This window comes from Saimiri boliviensis, chromosome 14, assembly GCF_048565385.1.
Source record: "Saimiri boliviensis isolate mSaiBol1 chromosome 14, mSaiBol1.pri, whole genome shotgun sequence".
In the NCBI taxonomy this organism is placed as follows: Eukaryota; Metazoa; Chordata; class Mammalia; order Primates; family Cebidae; genus Saimiri; species Saimiri boliviensis.
In genome coordinates, this window is record NC_133462.1 from 39,827,624 (window position 1) to 39,843,682 (window position 16,059).

The 16,059-nt window shown below is 55.6% G+C and overlaps 1 protein-coding gene across 2 annotated transcripts; it reads left to right on the forward strand.

Moving 5' to 3' along the window:
- Positions 1-63: 63 nt before the first annotated feature.
- Positions 64-8,338, forward strand: GPR108 (G protein-coupled receptor 108). Of its 2 annotated transcripts, none has more exons than XM_074384735.1 (18): positions 64-227; positions 982-1,101; positions 2,034-2,084; positions 2,283-2,365; positions 3,967-4,088; positions 4,213-4,259; positions 4,351-4,419; positions 4,505-4,609; positions 5,161-5,294; positions 5,399-5,474; positions 5,917-5,990; positions 6,080-6,197; positions 6,295-6,425; positions 6,516-6,559; positions 6,920-6,969; positions 7,128-7,211; positions 7,300-7,424; positions 8,146-8,338. In XM_074384735.1, the coding sequence occupies exons 1-18, from the start codon at positions 108-110 to the stop codon at positions 8,312-8,314; spliced, it is 1,722 nt and encodes a 573-aa protein (XP_074240836.1). In that variant the 5' UTR covers positions 64-107; the 3' UTR covers positions 8,315-8,338. The 2 variants fall into 2 exon arrangements, with proteins under 2 accessions (XP_074240836.1, XP_074240835.1); XM_074384734.1 differs by having other exon boundaries at positions 7,300-7,422; positions 8,004-8,338.
- Positions 8,339-16,059: the final 7,721 nt, after the last annotated feature.

Sequence of the window (16,059 nt, forward strand, 5' to 3'; positions counted from 1 at the left end):
GGCGGGCTGGAAACTCCAGAGTGCCGGGCCCCGCCGTAAGGCGATTGGCTGATCGGTGGGAGGGTTTGGGAGCCAGAGGCGGAGTCGGGGAGGCGGTGGCTCCAGAGATGGCAGTGAGCGAGAGGAGGGGGCTCGGCCGTGGGAGCCCCGCAGAGTGGGGGCAGCGGCTACTTCTGCTGCTGGTGCTGGGCAGCTGCTCCGGGCGCATCCACCGGCTGGCGCTGACGGTGAGGCCCGCCACGCGGGGGTCTGGGGTGGGATGGGCGCAACTTTGCCTCGGAGAAGCCCCCTGGCTTGGAGTGGTCTCGTCCGGCCTCCCCTGTACCCAACGCGGGATGGAGTGGTCCGGCGCCCCCCGTTTCCCGGCCCGGAGTGGTCTAGTCCCGGGATCCTCTTCCGTTCTCCGGCTGGAGTTGCCAGGCCGCCTTGCTAGGGTCGGGCCCCTCCCTTCGGGGGCGGGGCTCCATCTCTTGGGGACACCCCTCCGCGCTGGGTCTTAGCGCTTTACATTCTTGAAATCACTTCTGGGGCGCTGGGGAACCTGCAGCCGCACAGCTGGGTCCTGGGAGGCTATGGAGTGGGGTCCTCCGGCCACTTAATGGGATTTGGGGGATTCTGTTGAAATGCTGCTGGGAGCTCAGCTGCAATGTAGAAATTCTTCCGGGAGGTGAAGGCCAGGCGCACCAAGGTGAACAACTGCTCTGCGGGTGGTGCTCACCCCCGTGGGGGGACTTCCAGGTGCCCCAGAATCTCTGTTCCTGGCTCTCAGAACAGAGGTCGGGGAAGGAGAATCCAAGGCCACCCTTTCCCTGCAGGGAGGAAGTCCTTCCCAACTTTCTCTTGTCATTCTCTGGGCCTGTCCTAAATAGAGGGGTATCAGGAGGCCCTTTGGCGGGGGCGGGGGGGTGAGTTAAGCCCGGTCCCTGGGGCTGGGCAGGCTGAAGCGGTTTGAACTGCCTCTGCCTCCTTGGTCTCCGGCAGGGGGAGAAGCGAGCAAACATCCAGCTGAACAGCTTCGGTTTCTACACCAATGGCTCCCTGGAGGTGGACTTGAGCCTCCTGCGGCTGGGCCTCCGGGAGGCAGAAGAGAAATCCCTGCTGGTGAGAGGCCTTGAGGAGTTTGCTGGAGGAGAGCAGGGTGCAACCCCCGGTTCTGGGTTCCCAGCTCTGCTTCTACCCATGTGATCTGTGCAAATCCCTTGATCTCTCAGAGCCTCAGTTTCCTCGTCTGTTCTGGGAATAATAATGTCTTACACAACATGTGCTAGGCACTTTTCTTAAGAGCTAGGGGACAGGTGGGGCGCGGTGGCTCATGCTTTGTAGTCCTAGCACTTTGGTAGGCCAAGGTGGGAGGATTGCTTGAGGCCAGGAGTTCGAGACAAGCCTGGGCGACATAGTTAGACCCTGTCTCTACAAGAAGTTTTAAGTTAGCCAGGCAGCCGGGCATGGTGACTCACGCCTGTAATCCCAACACTTTGGGAGGCTGAGGCGGGTGGATTGCTTCAGGTCCGGAGTCTGAGACCATCCTGGCCAACATGGCGAAACCCCATCGCTACTAAAAGTACAAAAATTAGCCCAGCATGGTGGTGGGCACCTGTAGTCCCATATACTCAGGAGGCGGAAGCAGGAGAATCACTTGAACCTGGGAGGCAGAGGTTGCAGTGAGCCAAGATTGTGCCATTGCACTCCAGCCTGGGCCACAGCAAAACTCCATCTCAAAAAATAAAATAAAATAAAAAATCGCCAGGCTTGGTGTGCCTGTAGTCCCAGCTAGTCGGGAGGCTGAGGTGAGAGGACGCCTGGGAGTTCGAGGCTGCAGTGAGCTATGATCCTGCCACTGTATTCCAGCTTGGGCAACAGAATGAGGTTCACCTTCCACCCTGATTCTGAAAAAGAAAGAGCAAGAGTGTGTGGGCTCTAGCGCACGGGAGATGTTCAGTCAGTGTGAGGTTAGGTTTCTGCTGCTACTGAGAGGGATAACTGGGAGGTCGCTACTGTCCCCTCACACTCTCCCCGTTTTTTCCACGCACCAGGTGGGGTTCAGTCTCAGCCGGGTTCGATCTGGCAGAGTGCACTCGTATTCAGTGAGTGGAGGGAATGGGGAAGGAGGGAGAAGGGGCTGGAGGGAGGGGTTGGTGTCCATCTTCTGCACCTGTAACTCAAAGGCCCTGTTCTCTCTCAGAGGCAGGGGCAGAAAGAGCTCCTGGGTGGACAAGGAGGGAGCCAGGGTGGAGCTGGGCCGGGGGAGGAGTAACCAAGACTCCCTCCTGCCCACCCCCCAGACGCAGAATTTCCAAGACTGCCCTCTCCAGAAAAACAGTAGCAGCTTCCTGGTCCTGTTCCTCATCAACACCAAGGATCTGCAGTGAGTTGGGGACCGGGGCTCACTCAGATCCTTTATTTGCGTTTCCCCGGTGTGATGCCCGCAGACACCTAGGCTGATCAAGTGGGATGAGCGTTGAGGAGAGAGGAGGCCACTTACTTTTTAGTTTTGCCTTCGAGCCTTGTGATTATCGGAAAGAAGGAGAGAGGGACTCAGCAGGTATTGGTGTCTCAGGGCAGAAGACCCAAATACAGAGCATTGCTGTGAGAATGAATAACGATTGTTCGTCCATAGTGAGTGCTTCCCGTGTGCCAGGCCGTGTCCTGGAGCTTTAACACATTCATTCTTCTGTTCCTTACCCTGCGATCATCTCCACTCTTCAGAGGAGAAGATTGAGTCCCAGGAACTGGGATGCAGAGCCAGGCAGCCTGGGACCAGGGTCTGATAATACCATGTTGCCTCTCTGTAGATACAGTGTTTCCTTTTTGAGTAATACACTTAGGGCAGGGGCAGTAGCTCATGCCTCTAATCCCAGCGCTTTGGGAGGCCGAGGTAGACGGATCCTTGAGCCCAGCAATTGTAGACCACCCTGGTGCAACTTTACCTTGTCTCCACACAAAAAAATACAGAAATTAACCAGGCTGGATGGTGCATGCCTGTAGTCCCAGCTACTCTGGAAGCTGAGGTGGGAGGATTGCTTGAGCTGGGGAGATGGAGGTTGCAGTGAGCCAAGATTGCACCACTGCACTCCAGCCTGGAGAGCCTGTCTCAGATAATAATAATAATAATAATAATAATAAAGTAGGGCTGGCCGCAGGAGCTCATGCCCTTAATTCCAGTGCTTTGGGAGGCTGGCTGAGCTGGAGGATCACTTGAAGCCAGGAGTTTGACACTAGCCTGAGCAACATAGGGAGACCAACCCCCCATACAAAATTTAAAAGTTAGGTCAGGTGCCGTGGCTCACATCCGTAATCCCAGCACTTTTGGACCCTGAAACGGGCAGATCACGAGGCCAGGAGATCAAGACCATCCTGGCTAGAACAGTGAAACCCTGTCTCTACTAAAAATACAAAAAATTAGCCGGGAGCGGTGGCATGCACCTGTAGTCCCAGCTACTCAGGAGGCTGAGGAAGGACAATTGCTTAAACCCGGGAGGTGGAGGTTGCAGTGAGCTGAGATCATACCACTGGGCTCCAGCCTGGTCAACAGAGTGAGACTCCATCTCAAAAAATGAAAAATTCTCCAAGGCTGGTGGCGTGTGCCTGCGGTCCATCTACTCCAGAGGCTGAAGTGGGAGGATTGCCTGATCCCAGGAATTTGAGGCTGCACTGAGCTGTGATTGCACTACAGTGCTCCAGCTTGGGCGACAGAGCAAGACCCTGTCTCTAAAGAAAAGAGAAAAAGAGTAGATTGATGCCATGGGAAATGACAATTGCTGGTGCAGGCAGCATGTGAAGGTGGCAGCCACCCTGACCAATGGGAACCAAATGCTGAAACTCAGTGATAACTGACTCGGCTGGACCCCGCCCTGCAGGGAGGACACGCAGAGGGTCCCAGAGGCCACTGAGTCCTCTGCCCCGGCTTGCGTGCCTGACCCCAGGTTCAGCCCCCAGCCTCATTCCCCACCCTACCCGTCACCCCAGGGTCCAGGTTCGGAAATATGGAGAGCAGAAGTTACTCATCTTTCCCGGGCTCCTCCCCGACGGGCCCTCTGAACCAGAGCTCCCAAAGCCAGAGCCCACAGTACCCCGCAAGGTGGATAGTGGTGAGTCAGCCTGGCTATGCAGGCAGGGGTGGATGGGCGGGTCTGCCCTCTGCACCCGCCACTCCGTTTTCCCACCGTGCCTCTCTCCATCCATCTTTGAAAATCACTCCCCGGTCTCTTCCAGGGACCTCTACGGCCAGCAAGCCCAAGTCAACACCCGCAGTGTCTCAGGTTTGGGGGAGGCGGGGCAGGAGGGAAGAGGGGACACCCCAGGGACCACAGGAAGCCAGCGCCAGCTGATGGAGGGGCTCTGTCCCTTCAGAGTCCTAGCGGGAAGGACAAGGAGCTGGTGTTGGGCCTGAGCCACCTGAACAACTCCTACAACTTCAGTGTGAGTGTCCTTGGCACCTGCAGCCCTGCCATCACCCCAGAGCATTCGACCCCCAAGCTGAGCCCTCCTCTCTCCCCCCGCCCAGTTCCATGTGGTGATTGGCTCTCAGGCGGAGGAAGGCCAGTACAGCCTGAACTTCCACAACTGCAACAATTCGGTGCCAGGAAAGGAGCGTCCATATGACATCACGGTGAGCGGAGGAGAGGGCAGCAGTGCCGGGGAGGGCAGCAGTGCCGGGGAGCACCCACTTCGGGCCAGGAGCGCCACACCCTGCTTAGCTTTTCGCAGCCCTCCCAGGTGCGAAGTGGGATCTGTTACACCCATTTAGGAGATGGGGCCAACTGAAGCCCAGTAGAAAGTGGGAGAGCTGGCCAGGCGCGGTGGCTCACGCCTGTAATCCCAGCACTTTGGGAGGCCGAGGCAGGCGGATCACGAGGTCAAGAGATCGAGACCATCCTGGCCAACATGGTGAAACCCCGTCTCTACAAAAATTAGCTGGGCGTGGTGGCACATGCCTGTAATCCCAGCTACTCCAGACGCTGAGGCAGGAGAATCGCTTGAACCTGGGCAGCAGAGGTTACAATGAGCTGAGATCGTGCCATTGCGCCCCAGCCTGGTGACAGAGTGAAACTCCGTCTGAAAAAAATAAAGCGGGAGAGCTGGAGACCCTCACTCACTGCTCTCCCAAGGCCAGAGGCAGGGCTGTGTCCCCGCCGCCACCCACTGCTGCCTCCTCCCCAGGTGATGATCCGGGAGAAGAACCCCGACGGCTTCCTGTCAGCGGCAGAGATGCCCCTTTTCAAGCTCTACATGGTCATGTCCGCCTGCTTTCTGGCTGCTGGCATCTTCTGGGTGTCCGTCCTTTGCAGGAACACGTAATGCCCCTGCCCCTGGGGGTCCCCCATTTCCCTTAACCAGACCCCCATCCATATCCCCAGCTGAAGCCTCCACCCCCATCTCTCCCTGACCCTCCCACCAGGTACAGCGTCTTCAAGATCCACTGGCTCATGGCAGCCTTGGCTTTCACCAAGAGTATCTCTCTCCTCTTCCACAGCGTGAGAGCCTTGGACCAGGGAGTGGCGGGGGTGGGCTGGAAGAGACCATCCGGGCCATCCCCCTATCTCTGCAGACCCTGGGCTTGTGGGAGGGCCATCCGCCAGCTATCCACATGTCCACCCATCTTGCCAATGTGGCCAGCCGCCCATCCCCTCTGTCTGTCCACCAGTCCTTCTGGGCAGCTCTGTCCACTACTATCCCTTGGTTCAGCTGTGACTCTCTGCCTCATTGATTGTCTAACAGTTCGCCCCTCCAACTGTGACCGTTCCCTCCATTTTTTCAGCCCTGATTACCATTTTTGCGTCCTGTGCACCATCTGCAGTATTCAGCTTTCTGACCACCCATCTGGTGGTGATGGTCCGTGTTCTTAATCCCCCACCACCGTCACCATCCTCCCGCCCCTCTGTCCGCCTCACTGTCCGTCTGTCCGTCCATCCCCAGATCAACTACTACTTCATCAACAGCCAGGGCCACCCCATCGAAGGCCTCGCCGTCATGCACTATATCACGCACCTGTGAGTGCCTGCTCTTCCGTGTAGCTGGGGGGGCAGTCAGGGAAGGGCGGGCCCCCGCTGCATCATCACGCCCTCCCCTGCTCCCCCAGGTTGAAGGGCGCCCTCCTTTTCATCACCATCGCCCTGATTGGTTCAGGCTGGGCCTTCATCAAGTACGTCCTGTCGGATAAGGAGAAGAAGGTCTTTGGGATTGTGATTCCCCTGCAGGTGCGGATGGAGCAGGGAGCGGGGGAGGGCTGAAGGGGGTGGTGGGCATGGAGGGAGCAGGCCGGGCAGTGCCCACCCAACCCTGCGGCTCGCACAGGTCCTGGCCAACGTGGCCTATATCATCATCGAGTCCCGAGAGGAGGGCGCCAGTGACTATGGGCTATGGAAGGAGATCCTGTTCCTGGTGGACCTCATCTGCTGCGGCGCCATCCTCTTCCCCGTCGTCTGGTGAGGACCCTGCCCCCAGGCCGAGGCCCTGCCCCATGCCCATGGGCGATGTCCTCACTGACCATACCCTGTGTCCCCCACCTGTCCCAGGTCCATCCGACATCTCCAGGACGCGTCTGGCACAGATGGGAAGGGTGAGGCCCTGAGCCTTCGGACCCTCCGTTCATGCCCCCTTTCTCCCCCTGGCCCTTCATTCTGCCCCTTGGACACCCCTCCTGGCCTCTCTGCCCAGCCCCCAGGCCTCTGCCTCCCTGGACACCCCAGTCTGTGTTCTCTTTCTCCTGCATGCCCCCATCTGGCTTCTCTGCCCCGTTAGGTGGCCCTTTCCTCCTCTGTGATCTCCCCCTTCGGTCTTTCTGCACCCCAACGTCACCTCCAGACTTTCTGCTCCTTGGACACTCCCTCAGATGTTCTGTTTGTCCCCTCCCCCAGTGCCTCTCCCCTCCCTCCCGCCCTCAGTCTCCCCTGACCCCCGTCTCTGTGCCCACCCTCAGTGGCAGTGAACCTGGCCAAGCTGAAGCTGTTCCGGCATTACTATGTCATGGTAGGAGCCCGACTCACTCATGGTAGCAGGGGGAGGGGAATGGGCCCCCCCGCCCCGGCCTGCTGTGCGCCCACCCCAGCCCCATCCTGAGGCCCGCAGCAGGCGCCCTGGCCCGCGGTCCTGCAGTCCTGGCTTCATCCCTGTGCGGTTCCCTGCAGGTCATCTGCTACGTCTACTTCACGCGCATCATCGCCATCCTGCTGCGGGTGGCTGTGCCCTTCCAGTGGCAGTGGCTGTACCAGGTGAGCCCGAGGCCCAAGAGGGACAGGAGGGCAGCCACGGTGGAGGTGGGGTGCGCCTGACGCCCCATCTGCCCTGCCCTGCCTCCAGCTGTTAGTGGAGGGCTCCACCCTGGCCTTCTTCGTGCTCACGGGCTACAAGTTCCAGCCCGCAGGAGACAACCCGTACCTGCAGCTGCCCCAGGAAGACGAGGAGGACGTCCAGATGGAGCAAGTGTGAGCCCAGGCACAAGTGGGCAGGGCGGTGGCTCTGGAGGTGGAGTGCGGGGTGGGCAGCTCTACGGGCAGGGTGGGCAGGGAGCAGGGAGCGCAGCAGGCCTGGGGGCAGTGTTCCGGCAGAGGCTGGTGTTGAGGAGGACTGGAGGGGAGTGAGGGTGGCCAGGGCAGCTCTGCGGGCGGGGGCTGGACCGCTGGGGAGTGTCTGAGGCCAGGCTAAGCTGGGGGTGGGGTTAGGGCCGCTAGGGAGACTGCCAGGCTGGCCCTGGGGGTGGAGTGGGCGGGGCCTAAGTGGTTGGTGTAGAGTGGGTGGGGTCTGGGCTGCTGTGAGGTGGAATGGGCGGAGCCAGGTCTACTCTGGGAATGGGGGGTGGGGCTTAGGTCATTGGAGTAGAATGAATGGGGCCTGGGCTGCTGCGGGGTGGGGTTGCGGGGAGTGGAATGGGTCTGGGGTAGAGTGGGCGAGGCCAGAGCTGCTGGGGAGGGATGGGCGGGGTCTGAGTGGCTCTGGGTAGAGTGGGTGGGGCCTGGTGCTCTTTGGCGCTGGTACTGGACGGCCTCCTTGATGTCTGCCCCTAGAATGACGGACTCTGGGTTCCGGGAAGGCCTTTCCAAAGTCAACAAAACAACCAGCGGGCGGGAACTGTTGTGATCACCTCCACATCTCAGACCAAAGGGTCCTCCTCCCCCAGCGCTTCTCACTCCTGCTCCTCTTCCACAGCGTATGTGGGGAGGTGGTGGGGGTCCATGTGGACCAGGCGCCCAGCTCCCCGGGACCCCGGCTCCCCAACAAGTCCAGTTTGAAGAAGAGCCCCTTCCTCCCCGCAAGTATTGGGCAGCCTTGTCCTCACCCCGGGACCACCCCTCCCTTCCAGCTATATGTACAATAATGACCAATCTGTTTTGCTACGCCAGTGTCTTGCCTTTTTGGGGACTGAGGTCTACACAGAGATCATGTAAAACTGTAAAATGTAGAAACCTGTTTTTGCTGTGTGTGGTGGGGCGGAAGCGGGCACAGGGTTCACGGCTTTGCACATTCAGTAAATATCCATTGAGCAACCACTGCATGCAGGGCCCAATGCCAGGCGCTGGGGTCGGAGCAGTGACCAAGACCCACCTGGTCCCAGCCCTCGAGGGGCTCCCAGTGTCCACGGTGGGGGTCAGGCAGAGGGACAGGTCACCTGGCAGTACCATCACTGAGCCATCGGCCCTCTGACAGGGTCAGCACAGGGCCCTGACCCAGCCTCGGGGGTTAAGAAAACTCAGCAGAAACACAGCAGAAAAGTTCATGCCCAGATGAGGGAACCGTGTGCATGAAAGCTGGGGGCGAAGGGAGAATGGGGATTTGAAGACCCCCCAGGTGGCTCAGGCTACAGAGGAAAAGAAAGAATAGGCTGGGTGCAGTAGTGGGTGCCTGTAATCCAAGCACTTTGGAAGGCTGAGGCAGACGGATCCCTTGAGGTCGGGAGTTCAAGTCCAGCCTGGCCAACATGGTGAAACCCCAACTCTACTAAAAATACAAAAAGTAGTCTGGTGTGGTGGCAGGCAACTGTAATCCCAGCTACTCAGGAGGCTGAAATGGGAGAATCACTTGAGCCAGAAAGGCAGAGGTTGCAGTGAGCAGATTGCAGCATTGCACTCTAGCCTGGGCAACAGAGCAAGACTCCATCTCAAAAACAGTAATAACAGAAGCTAATCGGGCATGGTGACAAGTGCCTGGAGTAACTGCAGCTACTCGGGAGGCTGTTGTAGGACTATCACTCGAGCCCAGGAGTTAAAGACCAGCCTGGGCAACCCCATCTCAAGAAAAGAAAAAATAATACGAGATAATGCAGAATGATTGCTATACCACACTGCATATTAAGGCTTCCATGGATTTTAATTTGTTAAAAAGCCTATGAGCAGCAGGGTATAAAGCCTTTTTTTTTTTTTTTTTTTCCTTTGAGATGGAATTTCACTCCTGTTGCCCAGGCTAGAGTGCAATGGCTCAATCTCTGCTCACTGAAACCACTGCCTCCTGATTTCAAGCAATTCACCGGCCTCAGCCTCCTGAGTAGCTGGAATTACAGGCATATGTCACCACGCCTGGCTAATTTTGCATTTTTAGTAGAGACGGGGTTTCTTCATGTTGGTCAGGCTGGTCTCAAACTCCTGACCTCAGGCAATCTGCCCACCTTGGCCCTCCCACAGTGCTGGGATTACAGACGTGAGCCACCGTGCCCAGCCCCAAGAAACCTTTTTGAGGTCACACAGCTAATGAACGAGTGGGAGACTCAGGGCTCAAAGCCAGACACTGACTGCTCATTGCTGCTCTGAAGCTAGACTCTCTGGGACCAAAACCTCAGCCTGTTGGCATTTGCTGTGTGACCCTTGATCACTGGCTTACCAACCGTTTCCTTGCACGTAACATGGGGCCTCCTAAGTTTGTTGAGTATCTCACATACAATAGCAGATATCAGTGGCTTGACACAGCGCCCAGCTTTACAGCCTCAGCCGGACATCTAGGGGACCAGCTCTGAATCTCGAGGGGCAACTGCAGAATTCGAGATCCGCTTGTGCACGTGCGTAAGAGCAGGCTCCCAAGGTGGGTCCCCACGTCCCGCCTACCCGCCCTTCAGCTACAGCACCCACAATGCCTTTTGGAGCTCTGCCATGCCTTCCTTGCTGAAGGCCACAAGCACAGTACAGCGGCAAGGAACAGGGTTGGGGCAAAGTCTTCCTGTAAGCAGAAACAAATATAGCTGGGGCCCAGATGAATACATAGCCTGGTCAGACGAAGAAGGAAGTGGGGGGCATCGCCGAGTGGGGAAGTTAGATGAACAAGGCGGGGAAGGCTGGGGTGGCCTGCAAGGCTGGAGGGGGGCAGGAGGAAGGCGAGAGAAGCTGGCAGAGTCCTAAAGGTAGGCAGGCACATGGGGCTTCATGCAAGGGTCCACGGGAGCCATGGAGGAATGTAAAGCAGGGGAGGAGCATGGCCAGAGAGAGATGTTTGACTCCATGTGCACGCTGCAGTCGGCTGAGTCATGGTCCCCTCAAAAGATGTTCACATCCAGCCGGGTGCTGTGGCCCATGCCTGTAATCCCAGCACTTTGGGAAGCTGAGGCAGGTGGATCACTTCTCAGGAGTTCAATACCAGCCTGGCCAACATGGAGAAACCCCATCTCTACTAAAAATACAAAAATCAGCTGGGCATGGTGGTGGGCACCTGTAATCCCAGCTACTCAGGAGGCTGAGGCAGGAGAATTGCTTGAACCTGGGAGGTGGAGGTTGTAGCAAACCATGATCACACCACTGTACTCCAGCCTGGGTGACAGAGCGAGACCCTGTCTCAAAAAAAAAAAAAAAAAAAAAAAAAAACAGAAAAGAAAGATGTGCACATCCGAGTCCCAAGGCCTTGTGGCTGTATTCTGTCACGTGGCAAAAGGGACTTTGTGAGTGGGATTAAGGTTCTTAAAATTCGGGGATTATTTTGGATTATCTGGGCATGCCCAATGTTGTCACAGGGGTCTTTATAAGAGGGAGGTGGGGTCAGAGTTAGAGAAGGACACGAAGTGACAAAGGCAGAGGCTGCAGTGATTCCGAGGAATGGGCCATGGAGGAACGGGCCACGAACCATGGAATGCAGGTGGCTCCTAGCTGATGAACAAGGCAAGGAAACGGGTTCACCTGTTTCCTCCAGAAAGGAATGCAGTCCTGTTGACACCTTCATTTTGCACTTCTGAGCTCCAGAAATGTAAGAGAATAAACGTGTTGTTTTAACCCACCAAATGTGCCGTAATCTGTCGCTGCAGCAGTTAAGAAGTCATGCATTGGGAGGCTGAGGCGGGTGGATCACGAGGTCAGAAGATCGAGACCATCCTGGTCAACATGGTGAAACCCCGCCTGTACTAAAAATACAAAAATTAGCTGGGCATGGTTGTGCACGCCTGTAGTTCCAGCTACTCGGGAGGCTGAGGCAGGAGAATTGCTTGAACCCAGGAGGTGGAGGTTGCGGTGAGCCGAGATCGCGCCATTGCACTCCAGCCTGGGTAACAAGAGTGAAACTCCATCTCAAAAAAAAAAAAAAAAAAAGAACTCATGCAGTTTAAGAGCACACGCTCTATAGAGCCCAGCTGCCTGAGTTCAGATGTCGGCACTTACTGGCTGCAGGAACTTGGACAAACGAAAGCCTCTGCTTCTTCATCTGTAAAGTGGGGCAATGATACTACCTATGGTATGTGGCGTAAACAAGGGTTAAAGTACATGAAATAGATAAGATGCCACCACCAGCATCTCGGCGTTTGTGAACACGAGTGCACATTCGTGTGTTATACATGATGATTGTCAAAGGAATACAAAGGTGGGGTTTTTGTTGTTTAGAGAGTCTCGCTCTGTCACCCAGGCTGGAGTGCAATAGCATGATCTCAGCTCACCGCAACCTCCGCCTCCCAGGTTCAAGTGATTCTCCTGCCTCAGCCTCCCAAGTAGCTGGGATTACAGGCGCCCACCACCACACCTGGCTAATTTTGTATTTTTAGTAGGGACAGGATTTCACCATGTTGACCAGGCTAGTCTCAAACTCCTGGCCACAAGTGAGCCACCTGTCTCAGCCTCCCAAAGTGCCAGGATTATAGCCGTGAGTCACCGCACCTGGCCCAAAGGTGGATTTTAGAAAAGGAGCCCCCAAGCCAGGCATGGTGATGCGTATCTGTAATCCCAGCTACTTGGGAGGCTGAGGCAGGAGGATCACGTGAGCACAGGAGTTTGAGGCGCCAGTGGGCTGTGACTGCACCGCTGCACTCCAGTCTGGGCAACAGGGCCAGACCCTGCTTTTAAAAGAATAAAATAAAAATAAAGAGTCCCCAACTGCTGTGGAGTAAACAGGCTGGTGAGGAGGCTGGGGCAGAGGTCAGGACAGAGAACACAGTGGTGGAGAGGGAGGAGGAGCTGGGAGATTCCGGGCAGGGGCTTGGCCAGCGGGTGAATTCAGGGAATGAGAGGAAGGGAGGAGCCTAGCTTGGAGGCCTGGTAGGGCCGTCACCCAAGCAAGGCTAGGGGAGAAGACGCGGGTGTTAGCAAAAATAAAAATGCAGTTCATCAGGAGTTCGAGACCAGCCTGGCCAACATGGTGAAACCCCGTCTGTACTAAAAACACAAAAATTAGCTGAGTGTGCTGGTGGGTGCCTGTAACCCCAGCTACTCGGGAGGCTGAAGGAGGAGAATTGCTGGAACCTGGGGCGGGGGGCGGGAGGCGAGGGGGGTGGGGGCAGAGGTCACAGTGAGCCGGGATCGCGCCATTGCACTCCAGCCCCAGGGCAACAACAGTGAGGCTCTTTCTCAAAAAAGAAAAAATACAGTTCAAGTGTACTGAGCTCTCAGTATGTGCAGGGCGCCCGGCTAAGCACCCCTTGGTGCTACTCGGGACTTTCGCTCCAAGACTAGAAAGGAGGTTCTAGGCTGTGATCTCCAGTTGACAGATTAGGAACTGAGGCTAGGATGAGGGGTCAGACCTGCCTAGGAGCCCCGCAGAGCTGGAATCAAAACCCACTGCACTCCATTTTCCCCCAGGGTGGGAGTCCCCAGGGTGGGAATCCTCAGGGCCCGGGCTTCTTTCTGCAGAGTGTACGGGGGAGGGGGGAAAGAGCCATTGTCACCAGGCAGATAGATTGATTCAGCCAGGTCAAGGTTAAATTGAATTAATCAGTAATGGGGTGGGAGAAGGGAGGGCCTGGCTCTGGGTCCTGGAGAAAAATTCTAGGAAAGCAGGCACCTCAACCCGGAATTAGACGGTGGGATAAGGGGCTTCCCTGCTGCTCCCAGGCCCGGAGCTGGGACTACAGTTGCGTGCCACCACGCCAGCTAATTTTTCGTATTTTTAGTAGAGATGGGGTTTCACCATGTTAGCCAGGATGGTCTTGGTCTCCTGACCTGGTGATCCATCGGCCTCAGCATCCAAAGTGTACTGGGATTAGAGGTGTGAGCTACCACACCCCGCCCTTTTTTTTTTTTTTTTTTTTTTTTTTTTTTAGAGACAGTCTTGCTTCATCATCCGGGCTGGGGACAATGGTGTGGTCAGAGCTCACTGCAGCCTCTAACTCCTCCCGCTTTAGCCTCCCGAGGAACTGGGACTACAGGCCTGCCACCATGCCCTGCTAATTTTTTTTTTTTTTAATTGTAGAGACAAAGTTGCACTGTATTTCGCAGGCTGGTCATGAACTCCTGGGCTCAAACGATGCTCTCACCTTGGCCTCCTGGAAGTGCTGGGATTTCAAGCGTGAGCCACTGTGCCCTGGCCTCTTCTCATTTTCCCCTTGCACCTCGGCTAGAGTTGCCAAACAGAATTCAGGATGCTCGGTTACATTTGAATTTCAGATAAATAACAAATATTTTTTCAGTATACGTAGCTCCCAGATAACCCACAAATGGTCAGCCCACGTGGCCGTACTCTCCCTCTCTCCCTCCCTTGCTTTCTGGAATGCTGGGCTGGGTGGACCTGCAAATGGAAAGTACCCTCTACACACCCAGACCTCCTTCTCTCCCTCCCCTGCTGGCTCATCTTTGTGTACCTTCCCCCTCCCAAACCTCTGGACACAAATGCACATCTCCCAGAAAAAAGTCACGAGGTTCAAAAGAATTCCCCGACTCGCCTCCCTCCCTCCTAGCAGGCTCTGATCCACTCCAGCCTTCGACCCTCTCACATCTCATCTTGCCCCTCCCACTTCTTGGAGGTCATCGTAGGGCCAGACCCTTCCCAGGTTCAAGTAATCCTCCTGCCTCAGCCTCCTGAGTAGCTGGGATTACAGGCACATGCCACCATGCCCAGCTAATTTTTTTTTGAGACAGAGTCTCACTCTTGTCACCCAGGCTGGAGGGCAATGGCACGATCTCGGCTCACTGCAACCTCTACCTCCCAGGTTTAAGTGATTCTCCTGCCTCAGCCTCCTGAGTAGATGGGATCACAGGTGCCTGCCACCACACCTGGTTAATTCTTGTATTTTTGGTAGACATGAGGTTTCACCATGTTGACCAGGCTGGTCTTAAACTCCTAACCTCAGGTGATGTGCCCACCTCAGCCTCCCAAAGTGCTGGGATTGCAAGCCTGAGTGATTGCACCTGGCCAGGGGTTGCCGTCTCAAAAGCTGAACTCTAATTCTGGAGAGCAAGCAGGTGTTTGCATTCTCCCTCCTCCTCCTCTTCCAAAGAGCGTGTTGCAATCAGTGCAGACAGGCGCCAGGTTTGTTCTCACGCTCCGTTCCTCCCCCTCCCCCTGGCACAGAAAAGAACGTGGTTTACAGGAAATCAGAGAAAACTCCCCATTAACTCTTTCCATGGAGTTTCGGACACCACCTTTCCAGTGATACGGGGACCCCACCCACATACCATTCTCCTCCCTTTACCATCCACCTCCTATCCCTGGACGGCAATGCTACCGGCCATCAGAGGATACCAGTTAAAATGACACTGGGCGGTCAGGTGCGGTGGCTCCCACCCATAATCCCAGCACTCTGGGAGGCCGAGGTGGGCGGATCACCTGAGGTCAGGAGTTTGAGACCAGCCTGGCCAACATGGCAAAACCCTGTTTCTACTAAATATACAAAAAAAAAAAAAAAAAAAAAGCTGGGCGTGGTGGCGCACACCTGTGATCCCAGCTCTTTGAGAGGCTGAGGCAGGAGAATCGCTAGAACCTGGCAGGCAGAGAGTGCAGTGAGCTGAGACGGTGCTGCTGCTCTCCAGCCTGGGTGACAGAGCAAGACTGTCAAAAGAAAAAAAGAAACCAGATAACCGCTCCCCCGACCCCAAAAAAAAGGAGGCTGCTTGCTTTCTCACAATGTAAGAAGAGGTCTGTAACCTGTAAGAATGAGGAAGTTCTTTGTGCACTGAGGTGGAACAATCTCTGAGGTATATTGTTCATTAAAAAAATTAAAAGCAAAAAAAAACCAAAACAAAACAAAACAAAAAAAAACCCAAGATTTAACTGAAGGAAGAATAGTGTGGAATGTGCCATGCTCAGGGCACAGTGGTTTGCACCAGCACTTTGTGAGGTTGATACAGGAGGATCACTTGAGCCCAGGAGTTCAAGACCGGACTGGGCAACATCGTGCGACTCCATCTCCACAAAAATAAAAAAAATTATCTGGGCATGGTGGTGGCAGGCACCTGTAGTCCCAGCTACTAGGGAGGTTGAGGCAGGAGGATCACTGGAGTCCAGGAGGTTGAGGCTGCAGTGAGCTGTGATCACACCACTGCACTTTGGCCTCAGTGACAGAGTGAGAAAAAGATTTTAAAAAGGAAAAAGCAAAAAGAATATGCCGTCAGCAGGGGTGGGAGGAAAACTACCTTTCCCTCTATACACAGTCATACCTTTTAGATGCTGATCCATATGAATATATTATACACACACACACACACACACACACACAATACAATTCAATAATGTCCTAACAAAATGCTGACATAAGACAGGTACAAAAGCTAGAAATGAGGACTTTCCTCAGTGATGGCTTTTTTCACCACCAAAGTCACTCAGGCATCCCACAAGGGTAAGTGAGGGGAGCTTCCCTGGAAAATGAGCTCACCTGGATAGTGAACTCCTACATATACCTCAAAGCCCATCTGAAGTGGGACCCTCCTGCAGGAAATTTTCCCTGACCCTCCA

Coding starts and splice junctions, on each gene's coding strand:
- GPR108 (XM_074384734.1), top strand. CDS start 108: ATGGCAGTGAGCGAGAGGAGGGGGCTCGGCCGTGGGAGCCCCGCAGAG. Junction 5,295..5,398: donor TCCGTCCTTTGCAGGAACAC/GTAATGCCCCTG, acceptor CCCTCCCACCAG/GTACAGCGTCTTCAAGATCC. Junction 6,426..6,515: donor ATCCTCTTCCCCGTCGTCTG/GTGAGGACCCTG, acceptor CACCTGTCCCAG/GTCCATCCGACATCTCCAGG.